Here is a 26,851-nt window from a genome sequence, read left to right as displayed (position 1 = left end):
TACCAGCCGGGCAGATCATCATCACCAGCTCCAGTTTTTGATGTTTCAAGAGTCAGGGGACCTAAGTGGGGCTGCTCCCACCAGCATCGCCACTGAATTGCTTGGGATAATGAATTTGGAAATTGTAATCTGGTAGAGATCAGAATGAAAAATTACATTTCCTTTTCTGAAGAGTGACAGAATGCCTGGAAGCAGGAAGAAAAGGTTTAGGCAGGTTATTCTGTAAATGAGGTGTTGGTTAGAAAGGGAAATTCATCTTCCTTGTCTGGAGTCCTGGGTTGTGACACTAGCTCCAAAAAGAATCTGCTTCTTACGAAGTCTCTGATGTCATAAATTTGAGTCAGGATGGTATTAAATGTTTCCCTTTCCCTGGGGAAGTACCTGAGTGTTCTAAGAATGTCTTTTGTCTTTGAGTAATATAAATCATGCACCTAATTTTGACTGATATGCTGATATTAAAAGCAGTACCATGATTTTAAACCTGCATGATAGCAAAGTGCTGTTACAAGCATAAATGTTGGAGACTTGAGCATGGGGTGAAACCCAGGGACATGTCCCAGCCCTAGCATGAACTTAGACCAGCTGGAGAGTGTGTTAGTGAAGCAAAACCAGTCACCTTTCACCTTTATCCAGACCCACAAAGCCAAACAGATGTCTTGGTTCAAAAATTCAGGTGTTACTTCTTTGGTGGGACCTCGTTGCTTTCCTGATGCTGGCACTGCGACTGCGCCAGGTTCTCAAAGCCACCTGTGGTGTGGCTCCTGTTCATACTGCAGCACACCCTGCCCCTCACTTCAGCAGGGGTCTGCATACATTTAACAGTACCACTATGCAGAAAATGGTTTGTGCAACCGGGAGGTAAAGAAATGCTCCTTTTGCTTCCGTGGGGAAGGCACGGCTGCTGGCAACACCTGCTTGGACAGCACCAAGAGCGCCCAGTGCCAGCCTCCAGGCATGTTTGGGCCAAACCTAATGCCCTGCAATGACTGTGCTGCTATTTCTTCCCTCAGTCACGCTACCAAAGGGCACCTTGCTGTCTGCACTCACGGGATGCGGCATTAAATCACTCAGTGGGTCCTGGGGGAAGGAAGGAAGTTAGACATTGGGATGGGTTACCCAGGGAGGTGGTGCCATCACCATCCCTTAGGGTGCTTAAGGAAAGGTTGGACCTGGTGCTTAGGAACATGGTTTAGTGGGTGACATTGGTGGCAGCTGAAGGGTTAGACCAGATGATCTCAGAGCTCTTTTCTAACCTTAATGACTCTAGGATTCTATGAAGAGGAAAGCTGCCCACAAGCTGCGAGCAGGCACCTTTGCCATCAGCCTGGCGGGAGCCGTGCTGCCCTGGAAGCCTCCTCTGCGCTCCCAAGCCCCCACACCGGGACCAAGCCCGCCCTACCCCGCCTGGACCCTCCACGTGCCGGCTTTGTGCCCAGCGCCGCTTTTCCCCTCAGCCGGGCCCTCCGCCCGCGCCGCCGAGCCCCCGCCCTCCGCCCGCCCCCAGCGCCGCGCAGGCCCGGGGGCCCCGCGGCACCGCCCGGAGCCGAGCCGAGCCGAGCCGGCAGGCGGAGCCCGCGGCCCCCGGGCTGAAGGAGTGGGGCTCAGCCGCGCAGGTACTGGCCCGGCCCGGCTCGGCCTGGTGCAGCGAGGGGGCCGCCGTGCCTCGAGATGGCTCCGCGATATGGCGGCCCTGGGCGGGACCCCGCGGGCTGCCGAGGGGCGGCCGGCGCCAGCCCCAGCTGCGGGTAGCGCTGGGGGCTCCCCGGTGCTGGTCAGAAAAAAAACACAACGTTTTTAAAACTCCAGTGGCAGCCTTTTGGGGGCCGCTGTAGTCTGAAACCAGCTGAAATTAATGATGGGGAGAAAGCGGCCGCTCGCAGCCATGCCGCGGCCCTGGGGTGCGGCCACATGGCGGGGCCGGGGAGCTGAGGGGCGCTGAGGGACCGGGTCCTGGTCCTGGTCCTGGTCCTGGTCCTGGTCCTGGTCCTGGTCCTGGTTTGTTCCCTCTCCTCGGCTCCCCGGCCCACAGCACAGTGGGGCTCTGGAAGCCGGGCGGCTTTTTTCCTCTCTCATAATCCGAGAGAAAATTAAGGTTTGAGCAGGTTGCGATCATGATTGTGGTGCCCTCAGGGGCACCACGTACCAAAGCAATCAGATCAGGTACGCGCCGTCAAGATGACATTTCCTTTGTGTATAAATCGATTATGAATGTACCGTGTTGTCGAAAACATATTTCCTTATCTCTCTGGCTCACTTAAATCAGCTTTATTTAGCTAATAACCTGACGTTGGAGTAATGCCTTTGTCTGTTTTAATTGCATTCCAGTCCTGTTTGAAGAGTGCTTAGTCAAACATGATTTAAAAAAATCCTAAAATATTTAACATGTAAATACGAAAAATTTCGCAGGTGTGTATTTGTTGAAATATACTTTTATAGCAGTAATCCGCCCTCATTACTAAATGAAGTGCTAAATTTAGCACAAAAGCTGTGACAGGTTCCAATCAACGTCCTAATGACTGCCAGCAAATGGAAATGAGGCTTCCACGGAAAAGAGCTGAAAAGGTAAAACACAGAACAAGATTCAGTTAGCTGCAGTAAAAGTCCTCTGCTCACTGCGTTAGTTCACGATTTAAATCAATCCACTACGTTTATGTTATAATTGTTAATAGAAATACTGACTGGCTATGGACAAGGAAGCACTCTGCTGGGGACCTCTTCGTGGTGTTCTTCATTAGCATCTCCCTGCTAACGACTACACGTTGAGATCTCACAGCGAGCCATTTTTCAAACCGGTTAATGTGTGCCTGGCTAATTCCATCTAATGGAAGCTTTTAATCAAGATGTCAGTCGGTGCTAAATCAAGCACCTCACTGAAGTGCCAAACATGTAACGTCCACGTTACTGCTTCTATCAACCAGCTTTCCATTCTTGTTAAATAAAACATAATTTTAAAAAGGATTTTCCTCTTTAATCCAGGTTTGTTTAACAAGACGTGCTTTCATTAAAACAATGTGGACCTCTCTCTCTCGCTCTCTTTTTTTTTCAAGGTGTCCCAGAAGAGTCATTCCTTTATTCTGGCCAAGATTGATGTTAGTGTGTTTCCTGCTTACCCTTGCTAAAATACTGGCTTCCATTGGCAGAATTCCAGTTCTTTCACATTCCCCCTTCACACTTTTTAATGGTTGTAGGAATTAACATTGTGGCTTGGAATATGAAAAATGCAATTTAAAAGGGCAGTAGCTGACATCAAGTACACTTATGGCCCTGAATTTCAAATACTATTGATCATTTACCAGTGAATAGAGAGTTTTTCCATTCTGCAGACTTCCAGACAGTGCCATAGTGTATCTATGGTTTGATTTGCTTTAGCTGGCAATTAGTTTTTATACTCGAATCTGGCTGAAAAATCTGGTTCCTACTTTAAGGAAGATGAGGAGTTGTAATGATGGTGTATTTTCCAGGTGTCTTCTTTTTTTCAGGTTTTTGATTGCAAGTGGAAGACAGGTCTTTGAAATACATGATGGCCACTTGTCAGCTTTTACACACGAGACAAAAGAAGTCTTCTAAGGTAAAAACCTTGAAATGCGATGCTGCTGGCAATTTTACCTCTCAGTTTTGGGGCCTGACATATCTGTACCCTGTGAGCTGGGAACAATTTCTGCTGGCTATGTTGTTCACAGTTTAAGTAAAAAGCAGGTATTTCCAATTTAATGAGTCCAGGAAGATACAGCATGGGGTTTTGACATATTTGACTAAATAAATAAAGGCTCATTAGGTGTGCACAGGACTTTATTAGCAGGAAGTAAAGCAATGACCTAATAGAGGAACTAAATTTAGTATACTTTCCACTGGGATTTTTCATGTTTAAGTCATGCAGTGCTTAGTATTTACTTTAGCTCCAATCTTAGACGTGTTTACATCTCTGTGTTAAAATCACTCTGAAAACTAGGTCTGCCTACAGTGTTGACAAGCTTGGTCTGCTGTCACATCTCAAAAAAAGCTGTGGCGGGCACTGAACTTTGGTACAGCAGTAAACAACGCACCAGCACAGGCACTTGCTTGACTCCACTATTAACTCTGTAGAGCAGAGCTGGCAGAAAACTATAAACACTTTTGTTTTTAAGGGGTGGTTGTCTGCTAAGTGTCTGCATTGGTACAGTAGAGAGGGTGGGAATGTTCAGCTGTGACAGAGGAGGGTAATGACCATTGCAGTCTGCATCTGCGTAAATCACATCAGATCGATTGATAACATTCCTTGAAATATTTAATTGCACTTATGTTTGGCATGTATCCCTCTCTGTGTAATATGAAGACCAGAGAATTGTTAAAATTACCTTTTTAAATTACCCTTTCTTCCTACCTGTTGAGAGCCATTTCTAAATATAAAATAGCTCTACTTTTAACTTTACCCTTCTTTTTCAGGAATCAGTGTTGTTCCCCAACAAAATTGATACTGAGCAGCAGTCTGTGGTGCTGGTGAAAAGACTTCTGGCCATCTCTGTCTCCTGTATAACATATCTGAGAGGGCTGTTCCCAGAGAGTTCTTACGGAACTCGCTATTTAGATGGTAACACTTTCAGTTTGTGCTGCATTCTTATTCATACTTGCTATATTTTAGCAATAATCTACTCTGCAGATTAGCTTCTAGCTGCTCATATATGTATGAGTTCATTAGGAATACAGCTAGCATGCTTTCTCAGGTCTTGACGCAGACAATGCTTCTGCATCAGATATAGAAGACAACGTAGAGCTATTAGCAACACACAGCTTTCCTTTTTATGTCTCTTTTGGTTTTTAATTTTTCCTTGGTGTTGCCAGCCCTGTGAGTCAGTCCCCAGAGTTAAGAATTGAGTTAAGAATCAGTTAAGTATTTAAAAATCAGCTCTGATTGGTGTGTGTTGTTTTCCTGTGGATTTTTGAGCCCTTGGTTTTCAAATTTTCAGCTTTCTATGTGAGATAGAAAGTAGAATTGGTTTTGTTATATTGTGGATTTTTTTTTTTTTCTGTAAAAATGGACTAGCTCCCATAACCACATGCATTTGGTCAGAACTAGGAAACTGACCACAGTCAGACCTTTAAGGAAGAAGGACGTTACTGTAAGACTTGTCATAGGATCACAAGAATTAGTGATGCTTTGATTCATCATCCTCTTTTTGTTCATTCAAGATGCATTAGCAGGTCTAAAATGTTTCTTTGTATTCCAGTCCATCTCCATGTTCTTACTTAGGCAGGTAGTTACCCTGAAACGTGGTCACATGTAGACTTGGTTGAGGGCACAGGAAATCCCAAATTGTCTTTTGATCACCAAGCCCTGAAAAGCCACTAGTCTTTCTAACCAAATGTCAGGTCTTTCAAGTGCCTTTTGGATCAAAAATGTTAACATCTGGCCTGCTTATGCCTTTAAGTGCTCTTTGGCTGACTCCTAAGGTGTTATTAATTCACCTCCTCGTTTGCAGGATGGGTTTCCTTTTGCCATTTGTAATGCCTGAAAACAGTGGCAGAAGGAACTGCGTGGAAAAACTTAACAGAGGCAGTTTATTCTATGTGTAGTCATTTATCTCATTCAGATGTTGGTGCAGTCTGAATGCAGATGTGAAGGTGTTGTTTGGAAATGCCAGAATAGATGGGAATGAAGAAGGGAGGGAGGGAGCAACGGAAGCTGTAGGTTTTTTGAAATTAAGCCATAACTAGCACTTTTTTTTTTCTGGCAGAGTCCAGATCATCTGAGGAAAGCCTTTGACATTTGAAAATGCAGCAATAAGCTTGTGTCAGCCCACCTGGGACTCAGTGGAAAACCAACATTTCCGCTCAGGAAGGACCTCCAGATAGTATTTTATCCAAAAAAGGGAGGATGACTGGTTTGGTTTCAGTGTTTGCCCAATAGCTGTGATAAGGATGGTAACTATGTGCTAAATCTGGTTTTGCAGACCTCTGTCTAAAAATTCTCCGAGAAGATAAAAGCTGTCTGGGATCATTTCAGATAGTCAAGTGGTAAGTGAGTAACAGCGAAACTAAGACAAGATTGTGCTGAATAGCAAGACATCTACCCCTCACATTCTTCTTCTTCCTGTGTTTGAAAATACTGTGCCCAGTAGTGCTATTGGATATGCCAGCGCAACTCCCACTGCTGCAGTGTGTGCTTGGCCCTGTACGTAAGCAAGACAGAATTAGCTAGCAGATCATGTGAGTTCAAGGTCTCTTGAAGTGTTAACTTCAGTGAGGTCATGGTCAGGCCCCAGAGCACACAGGCAGCATAGGTGGGCAGAGAGAGTAAAGAAAATCACAAGATTGATTCTGGTTTTGTTTGTTTTAATATTTTCCAGTTTCACTTTTCTCGTGATTTTTGTAGATTCTTTTAAGTATGTACTACATTTTATCTCCCTGGATATTGTGCGTCTAAGTACCTTATGGCTGTCATCTTTAGGATGCCTTTCAGAATTAGCATGTTCTCAGCAAGCAAAGAGTCTGACTTTGATTTGCTAAGGAGATAGGCAGCTGCAAAGACTCAAGGACCATCGCTACCTCAAGTAATATTTACTGCTTTGAGAAAGTCCTTAGCTGTAAACTATGCATCAGATAGCAAAAATCTACAAGACCAGACATGTCGGGCTGTGTTCAGAGCAAAGTTTCAGCCAAACTCTGTACACAGCCATTGGGAAAAGAGCTGCTGGAGCGCAGTCTGGGGGAGCCAAAACAGCTCTGAGCTGAGAGCCACTTAGAGCCAGGCTTCAGGTCCTTGTCACTGTCAGGACTGAAGTGGGCTCTAGGCTGACTGGCCCTAGATTATATAAACAATGAACAAATGCAGAGGGGAAGATGTGGCCTTTCTGATGATTGACCTGGAAAGGAGTTTACGAGACCAAAACGTTACTCGCTGTGTTGTCTTAATTCCAGAATATACGCACTTTAAAGTGTATCCAATGAGTGTATGTTTACAGATTACGTGATAAACATTGCTGGTTAGTATTAAAATATTTTTCCCCGGCAGGATTCAAGGTTGTTTTGATGCTTTGGAGAGGCAGTATGTAAGTTCCTTCGTGTTTTTTAATGGACTTTTCTATTTTTTTTTCATAAAGTATGGACAAAACTCCCTGTTCCTGCTCTTCATTTTTGCAGTGATTTTATGTGCACACAACACACATTCACAGCTGTGGGGTAGGGAGAAGACCCTGCCCTGAGAATATATGAGCGTATATGAGAATATATCTCCCTGAGATCTGGGAGTTTATTCCTGGAGCCCAAATATTGACTGCTGCCTCTCCCTGGACTTGCCTGTACATGGTGTGTGAAATAATTTGCAGCCTGAAAGGGATTCCTCTTAGTTCTGTGTTCAACATTTGCATTCTCCAATGTCTGGATGGAGACACTCCCAGTCAGAACTTGTAGGTCTCGATCTCCATGCCTGTTTTCTTGAAGAAGGTTCTTTCATTCTTCTGCTTTCCTTTGTCTCTTTCTTCAAGTTTTTGCCCTTCTTGCCATTTTCTCTATCTTATCTTTCTGTCTTGGGTTCAGACTGGATTCCTTTTTTTGTAGAGTAATTCATCAAGTACTTTGTTTAACTGGTTTCAGGACAAAATCAGCTAGTAAGTAATCATATTCCTTGCTGATTCTCACACACAAAAAAATGCTCTGTACAGGAAAAAGCACCAATTGTCATCATCTCTGTCAGCACTGTTCGTCAAACTGACTCTCATCTAGATCAGATGAAGTGGTGTTAGTTTCAGCACTGTTGATCGGATGGGCTCTTAAAAATCAGTCTCATTGTGTGTATGGTAGTTCAAAATGTTGCGAACTCAGTTTATTGCTTGCTGACAGTTCTGGGAGGAGTTTAGTCCTCTGCTATTTGTAAGAGACATAATTTAATTGTTATTGGGCAAAGATTTAGGGAAAAACAGAGCTATTTAACAGATGCTCTAAAATTGTTTTCAAGAGCAGTCCCATTTACAGTTTCTTGCTATAGCGTAGATCAAATACCTTTGGTCAGTTTCTTACCTGAGGGTAAATACTAGTCTTCAATAGGGATAGGTGCTATTGTGAAAGAGTTTTAAGTTGGCATAGCCTCTGAAGGTTTGTTTAGAAAGACTCCTAAAAGGGAAGTCTGAGCATGCAAATGTTTTCTTTGGGAAACTGCGTGTGAGACCAAGGAAACTGGCCACTAGGTGTTGCTGATGCAGTGCTATGAAGAATCCATATAACGATTTTTGACTCCGTTTGTTGAATGTACATATTTGCTCTATGTAGGCAGTTCGATTTTGAAATGTGTTTTTTTTTTCCTTGCCCCTTAAGGTTAGATTTTGACTTTGTGATCTGTTTTCTCTTTTTCTCTCTCCTTAGTTGCATATCGCTGTCCTGGCAGTAAGTAAATGGATCCAAGGCATTTTTCTTCCCCTACCATGCTTGACAGAGATTTGGAGTCAAGGTTGTGTCAAACCATTTTTTTAAGGGGAAGTCAAAATATGTGTGGTTTTTAATAGAGCAGCGACCTTTCTTAAATATGGTAAATATGAACTTCCTAGGCTGCGTGGGAACATTTTCTCAGTATGTCAGAATTCTGACGCTGAGGCCTGACATGAATCCTTAAAGTCCAAGAAGCACTTTTGTGAGCTTCGTATCGTTGCTTCCTGCAAACTCTTGCCTCCATCCTTGGAAGAAGGAAGCTGCTGTGTCCCCTCCATTTCCCTCTACATAGGAGTGTTTTATTAATCTGATACCATTGAAACCACACACTAGCAGCTATGCTGGGAGTCTTTTGCCCTGGTCCTTTGTAAAGCAGCAATAGCTATTTTATGCGCCTATTCTGTGCATAATTTGAGCATTTACATCTCAGGCATCAACAGTTGCCTGTGAGGGTTGGAATGGGAATTAGCCTCATTCCTCCCCAGTTACACAGATGAGTGTCTTCTACCTGTCTTTGAAGTGGTAAGTATTGACTGCTGATAGAGGAAGGCTGTTTCTCACCCATTCCTTTCTCTGATCCCATGTTACAGATAGTACAATCTCTGCTGTAATTTGAAAATATCATTGTTTATAGTCACTTTTCACTGGTTCATCTTATCCAAGGGGAGAATGCGCTCACTGTGCTTTTTTACAACAGATTTACACCAATCCCAAGGAACCGGAGGTAAGAAGGAGTCTTAATTAATCTTTGAGGCAACTGAAGGCATGGGTGAGTAGATTTTTATTCAGAATGGACTTTTGGCTTATGTTCTACCCTGACATAGCTGCCTGGTGACCTGGTTTCTCTTCTTCTGCTTTCACTCAAGAATGACAGCTCAGTGAGCTGGATTGTGATCAAACACTCCTACCGGGCACTAGGCTGTGGGCCCATCTAGGGCCTCAGGCGGGGATGTTAACAGGCAACTAATGGGCATGTTCCTGATTTTGTTTTTCTTCCCAGAGGGAAGAAATGGGAAGTTCAAAATCATTCTTTTATTCTATTATCATCTTTTTAACAGCAGTGTTGAAAAGGGAGCTGGTTTTTCATGCAGAGAGGTTTAGGATAGAAGTTGTGAATTGCTCGAGACCTGGGGTGTATGTGTTACATACTGTGTGTGCTTATCCTTTCTGTGTTCTCTGGTGCATTGCCATCTCTGCTATTTTGTCTACATCTAGCCTGCAGTGACAGGCTCGGGAGTGCAATATATAAGTGAGGTTCTGCATCCATTCTGGCTCCACAGAGTAGTTGCAGGGAATAGCTGCAGAGCACTCTTACTTAATTACAGTTCTTCTGCGTTGCCCCACAGTATCTGGGAAGGAAGCAAGGATTAGACCTAACTGAGGCTAAGGGCTGGGATTTGTAAGCAAGGCTCAGAGTTAAAAGCTCAACTCAGCTCCTCCCAATCAACCTTACTGCCTTTGAAAAAAAGTGAACCAAAGGCATGGGATTGGATAACCGTAGATCCTTTTTCTTGCGTTGAAGTAGTCTGTTCTTCCTAATATTCTCATCTAAAACTGTAGCAAATCGTCTTAAATGGAAACTCATCTAGATTTTTTTCTCTCTCACACAAAATTCTGAGACCGCTGAAGTTCAGCGATTTCTGAATTTTGTCTATATGGTACTGTTTCTATTTGGTAGTAGGAACAGCCCTTCAGGTCCTTGCCTCTGTAAGGAACTCTGGGCCAGGTTTCCCTGTGGCACTGCATCACTGGGGAAGCCTCACATCTTTCCTTTTAGTAAGGGAAGACATCAGCATGTTGTGGCAGCTGGCTGGCCTTGGTGCCTCATTAGAGGTTTAGGCTGGGGAGTCAGGCCCACAGAGGAAGCGGAAGGAGGAGGCAGGAAGTTTGCAGCTTTTTGTGATTCAGTGCTAGGTAAGCTATGGTCGTTAAGAGAACTTGCCAATGCAGGCAATAATGGAGTTAAACCTGTAATCATGTCATTAAATTAGTGCTGTGTTCTGACATAAAGTTGTTAAGTTCGGTACACATCTTTACACTTCTTATTGAAAGAGACCTGTTTCTTCTTTTCATGCTCTTGGTAAATCTCTAGACAGTGACTGAACTGTACCAATTCAAATTCAAGTACAGAAAGGAGGTGCCCCAGATGGACATCATCAGGTAATGGTTTGGTTTTATTTCTCAGAATTACATTTTGAAAACTCTGTGTTCCTGAAGCCATAAGACGAAACTGCCCTTTATGACTGTAGCATGTCTGAGTCGCTAAGCAGCTGTAAATACCGTCAGAGTTGAGGATACTCACCTCCAGGATATGAACTTCCAAGCTGATGAGCAGAAAAGCTGTTACAAAGCACAGAGCACTTAACGTGCACCAGAACTGAATTAAAGGCAATTGATAGAAATTGCACCTTGTCAGCGTAGCGATGCAGAAATCAGCATAGTTGTTGAGCTCGCTACCGTCTCAACTAATAAAGTGTTCTTCCAGTTTCACAGGAGAACGTTGTGCTTTCCAGTGAAGCTTTTCCAGGTTTGATCCCTTTTATGAGAATCCCACACCCAATATTTTTTTCCTTGGGCATTTGCATGCATATATTCTGCTTGAGCAGCCTTGTGAAGGTGACCTGGGAGGTCTTTCGCTGATCATGCCTGTGTTGATGCTGCAAACCTTGGAGCAGGAAGCAGCAGCTTTTTGTGTCTTTTCAGCACTCTGTTTAGTAGGGCATAGTCCTGTTCAACTCCAACTAAATACTATCAAAGGCAATTGGCTACAACCAGAGGAAAGAAAAATAATTAGCCACTTTTTAGATTTTCCTCTCTAATTACCATTGGTACAAGATGAACTTTTGGGCCTTGGAACCTGCCTTTGTAGCGAGAGAGCTCTGCTGTCTTTTATGCTCCTCAGGAGACTCCTCCATAATACTCCCGAAGTGTGCCATTTACCAGTATTTCTCTAAACACATCCAAATCATTTGTCATACATGACAAAATGATTTTCTGTTAGGCAAATCTGAACCACATCTGAATCTGGAGTGCCATGTTGACTGTATCCTCTGATACTGCCTCAAAGCTGCTCTTGATTGTCCTTACTACAGTGAAGAAAAGAGGAGAGCTTTGGGATATGAAAGATATTAGATGGCTCTTGAGTATTTGATGTTTTTTGTCAACCTTACTCAGATCAGTCATTTGTTCCTAGAAATAACAGCAGTCTCCAAATGGAACTCAGCATCCCTTGGTGTCCATAGTACTGGCCAAGAAGTGCCTAAGTAATCTTGCTGTTCTGTTTGTATCAGCTTCTTTGAAATCTCTTTACCACACTGTTTGAACGCTCGTGGCACCAGATTCTTTAGCTGTGATCTGTTCCCTCAGTAACTGACACTGCTGCCGTGGGATCATGCATGTACCTGTGGTTGTTAGTAAACTGGCATGCTGGCATTGATCAGAGTATTGTCATCGTGGCTGTCAGCTCCTTCAATTGATAAATCTGCTTCTGTACACCTGCAAGGTTTATTGTCACGTGCAAACTTGGAGTTAATCATTCCATGAGGGATGCTTTATGTCTGTGTCCTTGTATCTGAGTGGTAAGGAGAAACTTTCTCCTAGATGATCTCTGACTTATTTGTATTGATTTTTGGAGGAGTTCCTCACTGAGTTCCTCACCATGGATCCCATCCTTCAGAGAGGTTCAGTTCCTCAGCTCCTACCTGTTGGCTCATTCCTGCATCACATCCACAATGTTATTCCTGTACTGAACCAGTACTTGACCTGTTAATTCCTATGGAAGATGTGTCTTTTTTTTGTATACATGCTTCCCCCTGCCATTTCTGCTCTGCTAATCCCAAGACTTGTAAAGATGATGCAGAAGGAAAATGGTGGCTTCTTGTTATTCCACCCTAGGTGTTGCCAGCATTTGCCCTCTGACTGGTACATTTCAGAACATACAAGATTTCATTTGATGCGTGCTCAGCATCAGTTTTGGTGTTAGCAGTTTGGAGCCTACCAAACAGACATACCCTTGGGAATATGATGTGCCTAAAAGTTTCAACTGGAAGGGGAAGTCAGTCTTAATGAAGCTATGCCTTCCAGTGATTTAATCAGTCATATTCAGCCCCGGGATTCTCCCCGCTGTCTTAGGTTATGTACTGTTTTTGAAGCAACTTGTGATGATTTTGTTAGATTCCATCCACTCTATAGTATTGACCACCTGCCAGTGGTCTAACAAGGACATAATTTTGTAATGTAGGAGCTCCTTTTTTTAGAGCCTCTTCTCAGTGAAAGTTAAGGATGCTTAGGTTCCTTAGTCACTTAGTGATTCATCCAGTCCACCTTCAACTGTCTGATCTAAGCTGTTCATCTCATCTACCTCTGTAGTCAAGAGAAACAAACTCCTCCAGAGGGAAATTCATCCCACTTCTGTTATACGTTTATCTCAGTCTAGACTGCTTGCTTAGACTAGCCAGCTGACATTTGGGTGGGTGAAGGAGGTGAGAGGAATGCCCCTTAGTCACTTTTGAAAAATGTGCTTCCGAGCTGGTTTTTCTTACATGGAATTGAAGTGAGAACATGCAATTCACTTCTCTTCAAAATGCAAAACGGACTTGAAAATAGCCACTGTGATGAATCGGCTTTATATGGGATTCTCACCTCATTCCTCTCATTCCTGAAATTGCTTAGGTGAAAGGCACTTGTTTTATGGTCCTTTGATCCAATTTAATCATGTTCAAACAAGTGAGTCATGACATTTGTATAAAGGGGTCCATTGCCCCAGCTACAAAGTCTTTTCAAATGTAAATGCCATGCCTCTTCATTTAGAACTGTTGTTTTGCTGATGCCACCCCATCCTTGGAGTCTGTTTCACTTCCCTGTTTATCTGGAAATTACATAAAGGCATTGTAGCTTTGTTGCTGGTGGTTTGAGACAAGTCAGTGGGTGCACTGTACTTGTAATTAGATCTTGAATATTCATGACCGAGGAAAACAGCTCTGTTATTCTTCTTTCCATTGTAGCAACAAAATGAACTTTGTGAATGGGGTGTGCAGCGAGGACATTAAACAAGCCAGCAGTCTGCTGATCCGTAAGCTGTACCTGTTAATGCAAAACCTTGGCCCACTTCCCAATGACATTACCCTGACCATGAAACTCTTCTATTACAATGAAGGTAGGTAGAGAACAACACATGCTGTAGGGAGAACTTCCCTTTCCATCAGTTTCTATGATAATCACGAGTCCCATAAAATTAATAAAGCTTAGAAAGGTGAAATGGTCTTGAGCTAGTAGAATCCATTAGCTGATGGAGAGTTTGCACCAGTGAGAAATGGCGTAAAAGACAGTAAAGCCTTCTGACACACTGCGACGGCAGATGCTTTGTAAGAAGGGGTTGAACATCCATGTGAGAAGTAGGCCATGTGGTGTGAAATGGAGACAACCTTCTCCTTCACTGCTTTTTTTAAGGAACAGGCATCCTATGTTTGCTGGGTTCTGCTCCAGAAAGCTGAGCTCATTAATGGTATCTCAGCAGTCTAAAGTTACTATTTCTTTGAGTCCCTGAATAACATTTGCGCAGTCCATTTTTTTCCTTTGAATTCTCTCCCTTCTTCCCTCAACAAAACAAAACAAAAAACAAACCGCAGAATATTTTTAGTAGCTGGTATTGTTTCTTGAGGCTGGTAGATATTTGTCTTTTATAGAGCAGATTAAAGAGAAATGGAACTTGGTTTCTCTGTCAACAGTGGGTTCTTCCTCCCTCTGTAGTAACTCCCAACGATTACCAGCCGCCTGGCTTTAAGGAAGAAGTCAGCCCCGCGGACCTGTTGTTTGATGGTGATCCCATCAACCTGAAAGTAGGGTCAGTCTCCACTGGGTTCCACACCATGAAAGTGAAAGTAACGACTGAAAACAAAAGGATGGGGAGAATTGAAAGCAACCTGATCCAGAAGAATGGCCCAACTGAGATCTCCCATCAAGGGTTAGACTATGATGAAGAGGAAGAGGAGGGGAGCACCAAGGTATAGAAATAACTCTATTCAGTTGTCACTGGAGGAATGGAGTTTAGCAAAACTCTCCTTAAAAGAAACATTTGCTCAGAATCCTAGTTTAATAAGCTCGTGTAGGGCAGCAGCACTACAGAGTACTGAGCTGGACTGGAAAATCCATAAGCATAATGCAGTCCTCTTTCTAGCGTATCCATTGGCTTACTGAGTGTAGAATATTCTCCCAGAAGAGGGCAGTGATTATACAGAGAGAGACACAACACACACACACGCTTACATGCTTACACACAAGACATGCACAAACTGGGGAAAATTGCAGACTTTGGCATTTCCACTTGGTGTTTCTCAGGCCTAAGGCATTTTCCGCTATGTCGTTAGGTGAGATTCCTTCCACTACCCCAGCCATCTAGAAGTTGGGCATTGTGTCTAATTTCTCTGGGGCCTCCTCTGGGTTTGGTGGATAAGGCATCTTTACCAGGCAGTTCAGATAATTTCCTTAGACAACAAGTTAGGGTTGAATGAATGGTCCTCTGGTGGTGCCTCTCTCCAGAATAACAGAAGGGGCAGCCTGCAGCTGTAGCTCAGACTTGACAATTTCATGTAGGTGGTCAGTGCTAGGCAACAAAACATAACCAGCACCTGAAAACAGGAAGCTATTTAGGTCAGAATTTTCTGTCTTTTCTCAGCAAATTTCTTTTCTGAAAGACCTGTAGGCTTGGGAGTAGGGATGCCAGGGTGCTGAGGAGTTTTGAAAATCCCTCTCTTTTAGTGCTGAGTTTATAGATGTACCACCTGGGTATATTTTCTTCAGTTATGCTATTAAGACAAAGCATCATTTGCATTGCAGGACAACCCTCTCCCTGTCAGAGCAGATTCAGGTGAGCCTGAAAAGGACAAAAATGATACCCATCCAGGCTGGAGACCTGAAGCATCTTCTTTTTGCCTTCAAGATACAGGTAGAGATTCAGCTTCAAAACTGGAGGAGCTTGTGCACGGAACTGCATCCTAGCATAATGTGTAGATTTTCTCACCTACTTTGAAAGGGATGAACAGTTTGCCAGACTAAATCAATTTTGTATCAGATCAGATTGAACTATAACAAAAGGCCAGTTCTGTATGCTTGGTTTGTTAACAGAAGCATTCATTTTTTTATCAATATCTTTCCACTTCTTTATCTCAGCAGTTTTTTTTCAGATATGGAGGAAATGCAAAGTTCATTAATACTGACTTATGTTATCTACATTTCACCAAGGCTCTTTTCCTTTAGCTGTTACAGTTTGATTTTGCTAATAACTTTGACATATGAAAACATACGTGAATATATATATATAAAAGCCTTCTCTGTTACTTCAGTAAGCCTAGCTTCGATACACCTTGCTGTATTTGACCTCTGAGGCTCTCAAATACAGCCTGTGAAACAATGCTGTCAAATCAGTAAGCCTAGCTTCTGATATACCATGCTGCATTTGACCTTTGAGACTCTCAAATATAGCCTGTGGAACAATACCATCTAGTGACAAAATGGTAAATAGCATTCCTGAGATCCCCAAGCAGTGCAATAAAGAAGCTAGGCTGTCCATGAAGTTACCTTTTCTGGTTTTTCTCCTGCAGATTCTCTGATGACTAATAGGAGTGAACTCGTTCAGACACCTTTTCCACTAAGGGCATATTTACAAGATCTTCCTCCTTTAGCTAATTGCCTGTATTCAGGAAGCTCTGAGGCACTTTGGGACATTCCCATCAAATTTTATGAAAACTGTCTAATAAGGTCAACAGTTAGTAATCAAGGGACAAACTCCTATCCAACACAACCACTTGCACAGAGAATATACTGGCACAAGCCTTGTTTTCTTAAGAAGCCAGGTTATAAATGGAGTTTAAGCGTCAGGCTCATGGATTGGAGCTGCAGAAAGTTAATGTGTTGCACATTCAGATGGCAGTAGTCTGAAATCTCTGTTCCAGTAATAAACTGCCACTGCTGGCACTGCCTGAGAACAAAGGTTACACGATTTCAGACCGGTTTTGGTACAGTAGTTCATTCGTGCTTTTGCTTTTTTTTCTTTTTTTTTTCAGTCAAGTGTAGGGTTTTCAACTGGAGAGCTAATTTTGATGTGTTTGGATTGTAGGTGGAAAGGAGAAGACAGAAATAAAAGAAAAGGGCAGAATGCCTTCCTCAAGGGCCTCTCAGCAGGTGAGCAAATTGTAGTGGTTCTAGGATATGCCAGGCAATGTGGAATTCATTGCCATGGAATATTATGTCATCTAGGATGGCACAAGATTCAAAACACTTCTGTGGATTTATTGTACAGTATCAAATGTACAGCTACAAAGTGTTATGGCATAGGGGTATGAGCATGAACTGGAAGCATCTAGGAACAATTTTTCCATGGTCAGCTTATTTCATTCATCCGCAATTTTTGTACTGTTCCTGGAGTTGACACTTGTGAATTACACATGCAGACTAAACATCACAACCAGGCTGTTTTACCGGTGTGTGTTTTTGGATTAGGGTTCTGAAATCACCTCCCTGTGTTAGGTTTGAAGACTGTGCTTGTCTGTTGCCTAAGAGTCTTCACCTCTGCTTTCCTGCATGCAGACTATCTTTACGTGTGAGTCACAGGTACTGTTGGATCCTATCCCTTTTTGGCTACCTTTCTAGGATAAGAAGACTCATCTATCCCCTGGAGGTGCTGATCTCTTTTTCACTGGTTACTGGGGCAATCCACAGAAGTAGGGTGGACCAGACATGTAATTTTAAATACGTAAAGTTATGTGAAATTAATTCCCTCCTGCGACTGTCCAGGTCAAATCCTGAATCAGAGTCAGAGCTAAAATTCCTGGGCTTGTGCATAAGTTTTTTCAGTGACACAGCAAATCTCTGAATACCACCAGACTTGCCACTTGATCCTTCTCTCATTCAAATCAGTTGAAAATCTTGTGAGCTTGTATGTTCTGAAAATGAACCTTTACAGGGTAAGTTAATGAGAGTAGGAAATTGCTACTAAAAATTTCCCTGCTTCTGTTGAAAAGAATCCTGGGGTGTCTAACCCAGACAGCAACTGGAGACGACTACTTAATGTGTCACTCAAAAGGCATCTCAGAAGTATTTGCCTTGACTCTGGATCTTAGAAATGAACTTCTGTGCCTAGGCTGGTATTTTTCAAACTTTAACCACATATTTTTTTGTCACATCCTCCAGTTTCCTTCTGATCATTGTTTATTCTGTCGTCTCTGTGAAAACAGGAGCCTTTTTTGTTTGTAACCCATGGTTGTCCCACTGATTCACGCTCTTACATTCTTTCGGGTCTGTCATGATTATAATCAGAGCACCAGACACCTCTCTCTGTGAATTTCATTAGAACACGGTAGCAATAGTGAGAGTTTCTGAAGGTGGTGGAAACAGTTACTGAAAAGTAGAAGAGTCACTTTATCCATTGAATGCTTCCAAAGACTTAAAAAAATAAAAATAATTTTAAAAAATCCCAAGCCCTCTGCCTGGTAAATTCTTCATGGCAGACAGTTTATTTATTTATTCTTTGATACTATTTTTTTAAACCTTTACAGCTTAGAAGTTGGCTAATATTTCAGTTAGGTTAGGGAAAAATAAAATCAAGTCACTATTTAAAATGTGCAGATCGTCACAGTAAAGCCAGTGCTAACACAAATTTGACACTATTTTCCACATGGGAGGGACTTTCCCTCCTTTTCTGAGAGAAGTGGGTAAAACAAATGACCATTGTGTATTCCACTTGTATCAGGAAGCCAAACTATTGAGTGGTTTGTCTTAAAAAATGAGGACAAGCTAGGGAAATTAGAGTTAGGTGTTATCTAACAGGGTCAAATACAGGTAAGATGGTAGAAGGAGTCTTGTTGGGGTGTGACTGCAAACATCTTGTTGCTATCCAGACTGCAGTACAGCCAGTTATTAGCATTTTCCAGCTGTCAGGTGTGTTCAGAGAAGCTCTCTGATTTGAGGAGGCGTGAGGACTCCACAGGGAATTGCTTTCTTCTGGATTCCAGAGTTCAGTCGGCGTGGTGTGTGAGGGTGCTCGAGGAACAACTTGGCCTGGGCCGTTGAGGTCTCCCTATTTTGGGCAGACATACGCCGTTAGACTCGTACTGCTAGTGCGTGACGAGTGTTAGGTTTCCACCAAAAGAGCCTCTTGAACTGCTCACTTAACGATTGCTCACATACCAGTGCTACCGTGAGGGAGTGGGCAAGACTGGGAAGTAAGGAATGGGGAAAAGAGGGCCTGGGAGGAGACCTCGCCCTTCTGGTGGCCGCGCAGTGTCAGCTTCTTCAGCTCTTCATGGAACAGCACCACAGGGACTTGGGTTTCAGTGCTCGACTCTCTAAAGTTAAATGTTGAGGCCAAGATTTTGAAATCTAACTAACCTAGTTTGGAGAGTCCCAGAGTTGCGCGTCTGTACAAGGATTTGATAATCAGAAAGTGCTGAATTCAAAAATCTGGTACAGCCAGAAGTTGCTTTCGGAAGTTAAGACCAGCACATTACTGCTTTTTGTCTGGGTGGACTGCTGTATTCCTTCTGGATTCTTGATTATCAAAAATAAGATCTGTGCTGTTGGGACAGAGCTTATTGTTCATTATCTTCCTGACCTATAGCTTTTCAGGAAAACCAGGAATTAAAGTATTAAAGGCTTATTTTTATCTATATGACAAGGGAGAAGCAAAGGATGCAGATCTGCCAAGAAGAAGCTATTCCTGTCCAGTTAGAACTATAACTGGTGTTTAATAATGGCCATGGAGAGTCTCTGACAGAGGGGTTTTCAGATTGGAGAAAAATTTACATGTACTCAACTTGCTTGTTATCTGCAATCTAATGATTGATGATACTTAGGATCAAATGAGAGATTGCCCTTTCCCAGCAAAGCATCTCTGTACTTAATCATCCAGAGTTAGACACCAGCATGTAAATTAGCCTACCTCTGCTGACTTTAGGAGAGCTTTTCTGATTGCATCAGCCAAGGATTTGTCCCAGTGTGCTATCTTTAAGCGTCTTGCTAGTTTCCACTGGCATTCTAGGAGCTGTGATCTGAAGAGTTCTATATGGTAGGGAGTTGCTGCCCATTGATTTAGTGTATAGAAATCTGCTGGTGGGAATGGGTTCCTGCATTGAATGTAAGATAACCTTCTGAAAAACTTCAGCATCCTGCTTTATCTTCTTGAATCCTTTAATCATCTTGTCCTGCAAATTGATTTTTGTCTTCATGTAAGCAAAAATGTTAAGTGGAATGAATTTGGAATGAAATAGTTCTAGAAGATGAGTAAAAGCTGAGCATGTGGACGCCTCTGCAGGCTTTTATCTCCCATCGGCAAGCTGTGGGCTGAAGTTCTGGGGTGGTCCTTCGAGTGCAGTCTCTTTGCACAGTGCAGCAGCCGTGCAGAGCCCTGAATCGCCCCAGACCAAGCCTGTGCCAGAGCTGGAAATGGTGTGGCTTCCTCAGCGCAACACAGCCCAAGTCAGTTCTGCCTCCTGAGTTTTTGGCTTCGTTAGCTAGGGCCAGACATTGCTTATGCTGCTGGGCTGGCCACGCTCATGCTGCTGGACTGCTGTGGGACACAAGTGCGTGGACACACTGGTTTGGATAACTGATAGCCCAGGGGGCTCTGCGCTGCGAGTCAGCGCCTGGCGGAGGCATGCTGCTGCTGTGTGAATCAGCTCTGGAGCTGTCTGAAAGATGTCTAGGCAGAGATTCATTTGCCTAACTGTTGTAAAACAGTGTCGTTTTACTCATCAGAGGGTAGCCCGGCTGTCCAGCTGCTGCTCCCCATGCAGAAGTCTCAGGGCTACGTCCCTCTTTCTGTCGGGGACTGTGGCAGCAAGGGGAGGCAGTGTGAGTGGTCCTTCATGCCCAACACATTGTGAGAAGTGTCTGTGCTGTTTGCCAGTGCCAGGTCATCCTGATGGAGATTCTCGTGCCTTTGCTGAGCTCTGGTGTTGTATGTGGCTTCTATCTGAAAGTGAAGGTCAGCACAAGTGGGTCCAGTTGCAGAAAAACAGCTTGAAGATCAAGACCTTTGTTGTCTGATTTTTCCCAGGCAAACCACTTTTACAACTGCCATGACAGAAAGCAGTTGAAGGGTGAAGTCTGCCATTTGCAGAGCAATAGGAAAGCATTTTTCTGTGGCAATGTCATTATCTTGAACTTTTGCAGAAAAGAAAAAAAGAAAGGTTTATCTCTAACTGTCTATCAAGCAAACTGTATCTGATGAGAAGTTCCCAGAACATTTTCTCCTCCAAAGCAGCTGAGGCTACACAGACCCAAACAATGAAGAGAGCAAGATTCAGAGATGAGCTAGCCTTTCTCCTTCCTGTTAGCTCTGTGAGGAGGGAGACAGGGAGGTCAGGAAATTCCTAGCTTCTCTGAATTCATATCAGATCCTTAGACGTATCTGGGGCCATTTATCCCTTGCATGAATTATTCCTGTTATCCCTAACTGCTTAGGAAACAGTTTCCTCGTGATTCATTCAGAGGTGAGGCTCATCGCCCTGCAGATGGGGGAGAGTCAACCCACGTGCCCTCAGATTCCCTGACAGCTACTCCAGGGACATGGGAAGCCATGGAGCATCTGCACTGGCCACCTTTGGATAGGTTCATAATGCACATGCCAACAACCAGGCCCTCTAGAGAAATCTGCACAGGGTAAGGCTGGAAAGATCGAGCATCCCGTGAGGACTAACCTGGGTAGTAGCCTCAGAGGCAGAAAGAGCATCCATTGCTTTTCACCTCCTGGGTTACAGTGCTGTAAATCTCGCAAGGGGAAGCCCTTCAGTTTTGGGAAGCACGTTGGATTGTGATCTTGCGGTCAGAGTGGCCAGCACAGCCACTTTCAGCGCGACTGAGGGCCCTGATAGAGGCTACGAGGAGAGAGACTGGTGCACTATTTTCCACTGGGTGTTTTTTAAGTGTTTTTTCACCTTTTTCCCTACTCTGCAAAAATCTGTTCATTAGTCCTTTAAACGCAATAAGATATATGAGATACGGAGTAGACCTGTGAGACTTCCAGTTTCCAAAAAGGAAATTGCGTTGAATGACAGAGATTTTAACAGTGAGCTATGGAAAATGAAGAGGACTAGTGGTAGTCAGTGATGTCTTGGCATGGCTTCCTGGGGACAGAAATGTGGCAAGTTTCCACCGGGGCACCACAGTGAGCGTCTTTCATTCTTCCACCTGCGTAAATTGGCTTGCACGCTAACCAGCGTGATTCTCCTCCACTTCGTACAGATGAAGATCAGGATTAATTCTACTGATGTCAGTGCGTTAGCTTTACTGGAAACTGATAGGAGATTAGTGCCAAGCCCTGCCTCGACTGTTTAACCTCTGTGCCGCCTTTGCAGAATGGCAGAGGTCAGAGGGAACCACTGGGGAGTGTCTGGACCAGCCTGCGTGCTCAAAGCAGGCTGCCCACGACCTTTTCCAGTCACATCCCAGCATCTCCAAGGATGGAGGCTCCACGACCTCTCTGGACAACCTATGCCAGTTGATCACCCTCATCGTAAAGGAAAGCTTTTCCGTAGGTTTAAGTGGAATTTGCTGCAATTCTGTTTGTATCCTTTCCTTGTCTTTTCACTGGGCACCATGAAGTGCCTTGTGAACCCTTATTTCGCTGTGCTTGGAGGGCATGGAGCAGCCAGCTGTCAGTGAGTAGACAGGAATTATTGCCTTCAGCCACAGATGTCTGTTTACTGGGGATGCCTCACGTTTTAGGGGCTGCATGTAAAGAGCCATGCTCTTGCTTTTTGCAAGTGGCAAGTGTTTGCTGTGCTACTGAGTTAGCTGCAGCTGAAATCACAGATACATCAGGCATTGGCCCCTCTGATTAAAGTTTCCTGATGGTGATAGATGTACCCTGCAGATATTTGCTGCCCTGGCAGTGGAGGGTTGCTTTGCCTTATTTCACCAGTTAAGTCTTCTATCTCAGTCCTTATTCTGGCTTGCTTGATGGAACTGGGCTTCCTTTGATATTCATCTGCTTCTGAATTTGTTAGGGTAGTTACAAGGTACCACATTAAACACTCCATGTCCTGACAAAGGGAAGTCTTCTGAGGGCACAGAATGCACCAAGTGCCAAACCTCAGCATGGGGTAGGTCGGGGACAAAGAGGGGACACAGTTGAACACTTATGCTATTCTGGCTTTTCTACGTAGGATGCCTTGGGAAGCAAAATACATGCCAGAAGAGCTACAAATTTGCATCACTTTATGTTGGGAATTTTTGGCTGGAATACGCGCGGACACTGGGGATTGAAAATTGCAGAGCACTAAACTAGGTCCTGATTTTGTCTAAGAATAGCAGTGTAGCCATAGTCTGCTCATTCTGCTCCATCCACCAGTCTGCCTTGGGAAGACTTTAATCTAAGTCTAATCTATTTTTAGCCTGATATCTTCTCCAGACAAAGTGCAGCTGTCCTGTTAGTTTTATGCCAGAAATTAGTAACGCTTGCATGATTCACAAGTTAGCTGTAATTTCACAGAAAAAAAATCTGTGGCAAAATACTACATTTTTACACACAGCACACTACTGTAAAACACAGGACATTCACACTCACTGTGTGCTCATGGTATGACCCAGAGCTACGTCGTGGGCTGAGAGTCAGGAGGTCACAGGTCTCTTCCTGTCTTCGCTGCCCGATCTGGACTTGTCCCCCCGTCCTGTACTCAGCGCTGTCCCTTTGCAGAGGAGGCCTGCAAGCACCTGGCTCGACGCCGCAGAGGAGCTGAGGCTTGTAGTGGTTGTGTAAGACAACAACATTCATACAGGCTGAGCTCTTTAAGTCATGCATCCCAGTACATGGGAAAAAAAATACAATTGATCAACTTCTGGAGCCTTTGATTGTATGTTTAGTAAATGGGAGGGATTTCCTGCTTTTCACCGCACCGTTTAAGAGGTTTACTTCTTGGTTAAAGTCAAATAAACATACGTAGGATTTGACTTAATCCCATTTAGTGTTGCGTTTCTGGGGAAGAAGCCTGAGTGTTTGGTTAAGGTTGGAACCTGGAAGTTGGACCTGGGGTCTGTTCGTGGCTCTGAGCTCCAACGTGAACTTGTAGCCGTGCAGGAGCAGGACAGGACATGTTGACTTCAGTGAAATACCTCACACTTTTGACATCTTATTCATTCGGTAGATGAATAGTGCTTGTCTAGAGCACTTGATGACTTGCCTGGATGTTTTTACTTTTCTAATCTCAGGTTCCTGTTAGGTGGCAATTCTGCCTGTGGTAAAGGGAAGGAAAACATTCAGAGAGAGCTGCAGCTGCTCGTCGTGGCTGCGTCTCCCACCTCAAAAGTATCCCATCCGTGCAGAAAATTTAGGAGAAATAAAAAAGGGGTAAAACTTGACTAAGTAGCTGCTTGTGCTGCAGAACATCCATTCCTCGATAGAGGAAATAAAAGCGCCAGCTAAGGCTGACATTCTCGTTATGCGGTTTAGGCTAAAACAGAAGGAGAGCCACCATATTCAGGTGACGAGGGGGCTGGAGACTGGGGATCATTGCTTTGCTTTATTGTCTGGCCAGCAGGACGTGGTACAAAACTTGCAGCTGTGTTAGCACTGGAGAGTGTCTGGATGCAGTGTTTCCACCCTCAGGGCCCTTTACATCAAAAAAGGAAGCAGACAGGTTAAAACGATGCCAGGGAGAGGAAAGTAAATAACTGCCTAAAATGCCAGTTTGAGCAGCTGGATATCAGGTCAGAGCTGTAACACAGAGATCCACTCATCAGTGTTTTCTCAAGCAAATATGCCTTGGACAGCACTGGAAGTTTTGTCAGACATGAGGGAAAACCTGCCTGTCCCACTTTGGCAGATTCTACTTTTCTGTTTTCATGGAAAGGAAGTTGTACTTTCTGCATTAGCCAATATCATGTTGCTCATAATGAAGAGGAGGGAAGAAGGGAAGTTAAAACATGAATAGAGAGGCGAAATGAGGTTGTTTCAAACTGTTTTGCTGCTAATCCATAGTCAGAGTTATTTCACACATTAGAAAGACCATTGCTATGTAGAGATTACCAAAGCCTCATACCAAGGTCAGATGGAAAGAAAGCCTTGATGACGTGGGTGGGGAATTCTATAATGACCACATTTTGTAATCTGGAGACCTTGTGCTTGTCTCCAGGATATGTTCTGGAATAGCTCTTTATTAACTCCTTGTGTTTTTCCTGCTTCACTTACAGGATTCCTCTTGTTTTTTAGCGAAACCAGAGTAAGCGAGGCTTATTTTGCAGCAGCAGCGTGGTTAGCTGTTTTTTTCCCTCTTCATTCACCTTACTTTCATCCAAATGAGTTTTCTTTCGGGGGCAAAGTTGAAGCAGTGTGCTGTGGTGTGTCCCTTCAGCTCAGTTCCAGCGAGAGCAAGATAGGCTACATTGCCTGACTGTGTGCCTTGTCTCTCTGGGTGGGCTGTTCTCTGCAGCTCTGTGTTATAATTATAAAAATGGAAATATGTCCTGCGATAACAAGTGAGTTTGTCACTTAAACAGCACAGCCAACACTTCAACTGTTGTTCTGGCTGTTCATCTCTCAGTGATGTGTCTGAATTGCCTGTGACCATTGACCCATTTATTCTGCAACATATATTCAGTGGTGGTTTTTAACCTTGTTATTGGTAGGTCTCTGGACAATTTTTGAGGGAGGCTTGTGTCTTCCTAGAGGAAAGTTAAGCCTTTTGAAGCAAAGCTTGCTTCACTTAGTTATTTTTCACAAACTCACAAGTAGTCTTTGAACTCAGAGGGCAACCAACTCACGTTGAAATTCCATGGTGTACAAATAGAGGTACTGTATGTCTCGTCCTGAAAGGCTGTGTCAAGTGACTGCAAATTTGACAGAAGTGCCTCTCTTCTGTTACATGCATTTACGATTATCTGATGGTGAAAGAGTCTTCTGCCCTACAAGCTGTTGTGTTTCTCAAAGATCTCCTAGTTCCTTGTATTTTCTTTTGGCTGTGGGGCCGAAACATTCTATCTTCCTGAAGCTGAACCTGTTGCTTTCACAAACCTTATGGTCTCAATTCCAGCGAGTATTCCAATTTTGATTCCTTTCCTAATGGCTTTTCTGGAGAACAGGATCACAGTAAGTAAGCCCAAGAGGATCCAGGAAAACACGTTGTAGGTTTGGAAGCTGTGTTTCTTGTCTTGTCTAGCAAGAGCCTGTACCGTGAGAATGATCACTGCTTCTGATGGTTCTTACAGATAAGCTGCCTGAACCTTGCATTTAGCCAGGAAGAGGTAATAGGACCCAAGAAGAAAAGGAAGGTCAGTGAACCAGAGAAGCTGCTTCTGGAAGGCAGGAAATGATGTTCGTTCTGACACACAGTGCATTTAGAAGGTGTGAGTTTGCGTTGTCATCTGACAAGTAAAGACATTTACTCTCTCCTCATGTTTAACTCTCCACATACCGCATGTATTTCTGCATATTTGTTTGTCTGGTGCAAACCGGTTTGCAAAGAGACCGCAAGCGCCATTGCTGTCCTGGCAGTGTGGGCCAACAGCACTTGTTCGATGTTCTAAAGTTGAGGATTGATTATTCCATGTGAATGTGTCCGTGTGCTTCTTTCTGTCCGAGTTCTCCCTCACACCACACACACACCACAGGCTAAATTTGCTCCTCGGTGGCTGGGCTGTCCTTTGCCAACATGTTATCAATATTAATGGCACTATTTCAGGATGAGCTCTTTGAGGTGTCAATGCCAGCAAACAGCAAGTCTCATGATTCATTAGATGGGGCTTCCTCCTATCTACTGTTTCCGGAGCGCTGATTTTTTTTTTCAAATAAGTGTTTTTTTGTTTTTTTTTTGTTTTTTTTTTTAATCTGTATTGAATACAAAGATAAAGTAATCTATACGCATTTTCTGCTGCCGCTGAATGTTTTTTTTCTGACTCTGCAAGTAGTGTTGCTATGACTATATTATCAGCTTATTTCTAAAGCAGCAACTACCACGTACCAAGGGGCTTAGTGAAGTGATAGAAATCATGTTGAAATACACCACATTCAAAACCTAACTTTTATAGAGGTACATCTTGATGGCAAATACAGGTAAGGAGAGCAACAGCAATAAAAGAATTTGTGTTCTTTGGAGCAAAGGTGCTGTGTATTCTGGCATGCAGATTGCCTGGCAGACACTCTGTCAAGTTATTACTGGAGTGGAGCAAAATGGTCTAATTGGTCTTAAACGTTTTTTAAAAGGTGTTCATGGAACAGCCTCTACATTCCTTTAGGCACATAACAAAAGAGATACTGAAATACGAAACACCGAAGGGAATTTAGTGCACCCTCTTCCCAACCCAGTGTTGATTGAAGAGTTTAAATCTTACAGGGATAGGGAAATAAAAACACTAGAATACAACAGAGTAAGGCACCTCGTAGTGTAGCATTATCCCTGACATTTCAGATACGCAACAGAGAGATTTCAGGACAGGGCCTGAAGAGCAGCAGTGGTTTTGGATGTAA

At 43.6% G+C, this 26,851-nt stretch overlaps 1 protein-coding gene across 4 annotated transcripts; it reads left to right on the top strand.

The window, feature by feature from the left end:
- The first annotated feature begins 723 nt into the window (after positions 1-723).
- On the top strand, positions 724-26,382 carry HORMAD2 (HORMA domain containing 2). 4 transcript variants are annotated; one of them, XM_035341012.1, is made up of 14 exons: positions 1,541-1,613; positions 3,480-3,568; positions 4,423-4,567; positions 5,928-5,991; positions 6,989-7,025; positions 8,335-8,355; positions 9,095-9,121; positions 10,490-10,557; positions 13,401-13,552; positions 14,146-14,399; positions 15,232-15,340; positions 16,511-16,575; positions 25,594-25,729; positions 25,831-26,382. In XM_035341012.1, the coding sequence occupies exons 2-13, from the start codon at positions 3,518-3,520 to the stop codon at positions 25,696-25,698; spliced, it is 1,098 nt and encodes a 365-aa protein (XP_035196903.1). In that variant the 5' UTR covers positions 1,541-1,613; positions 3,480-3,517; the 3' UTR covers positions 25,699-25,729; positions 25,831-26,382. The 4 variants fall into 4 exon arrangements, with proteins under 4 accessions (XP_035196904.1, XP_035196903.1, XP_035196902.1 ...); XM_035341013.1 differs by lacking the exon at positions 1,541-1,613 and adding an exon at positions 724-803 and having other exon boundaries at positions 25,594-26,382; XM_035341011.1 differs by having other exon boundaries at positions 25,594-26,382.
- The last annotated feature ends 469 nt before the right edge of the window (positions 26,383-26,851 follow it).

The sequence above is a fragment of the Oxyura jamaicensis genome, chromosome 15, assembly GCF_011077185.1.
Source record: "Oxyura jamaicensis isolate SHBP4307 breed ruddy duck chromosome 15, BPBGC_Ojam_1.0, whole genome shotgun sequence".
Taxonomy (NCBI): domain Eukaryota; kingdom Metazoa; phylum Chordata; class Aves; order Anseriformes; family Anatidae; genus Oxyura; species Oxyura jamaicensis.
This window is presented reverse-complemented; position numbering and strand designations above follow the sequence as displayed.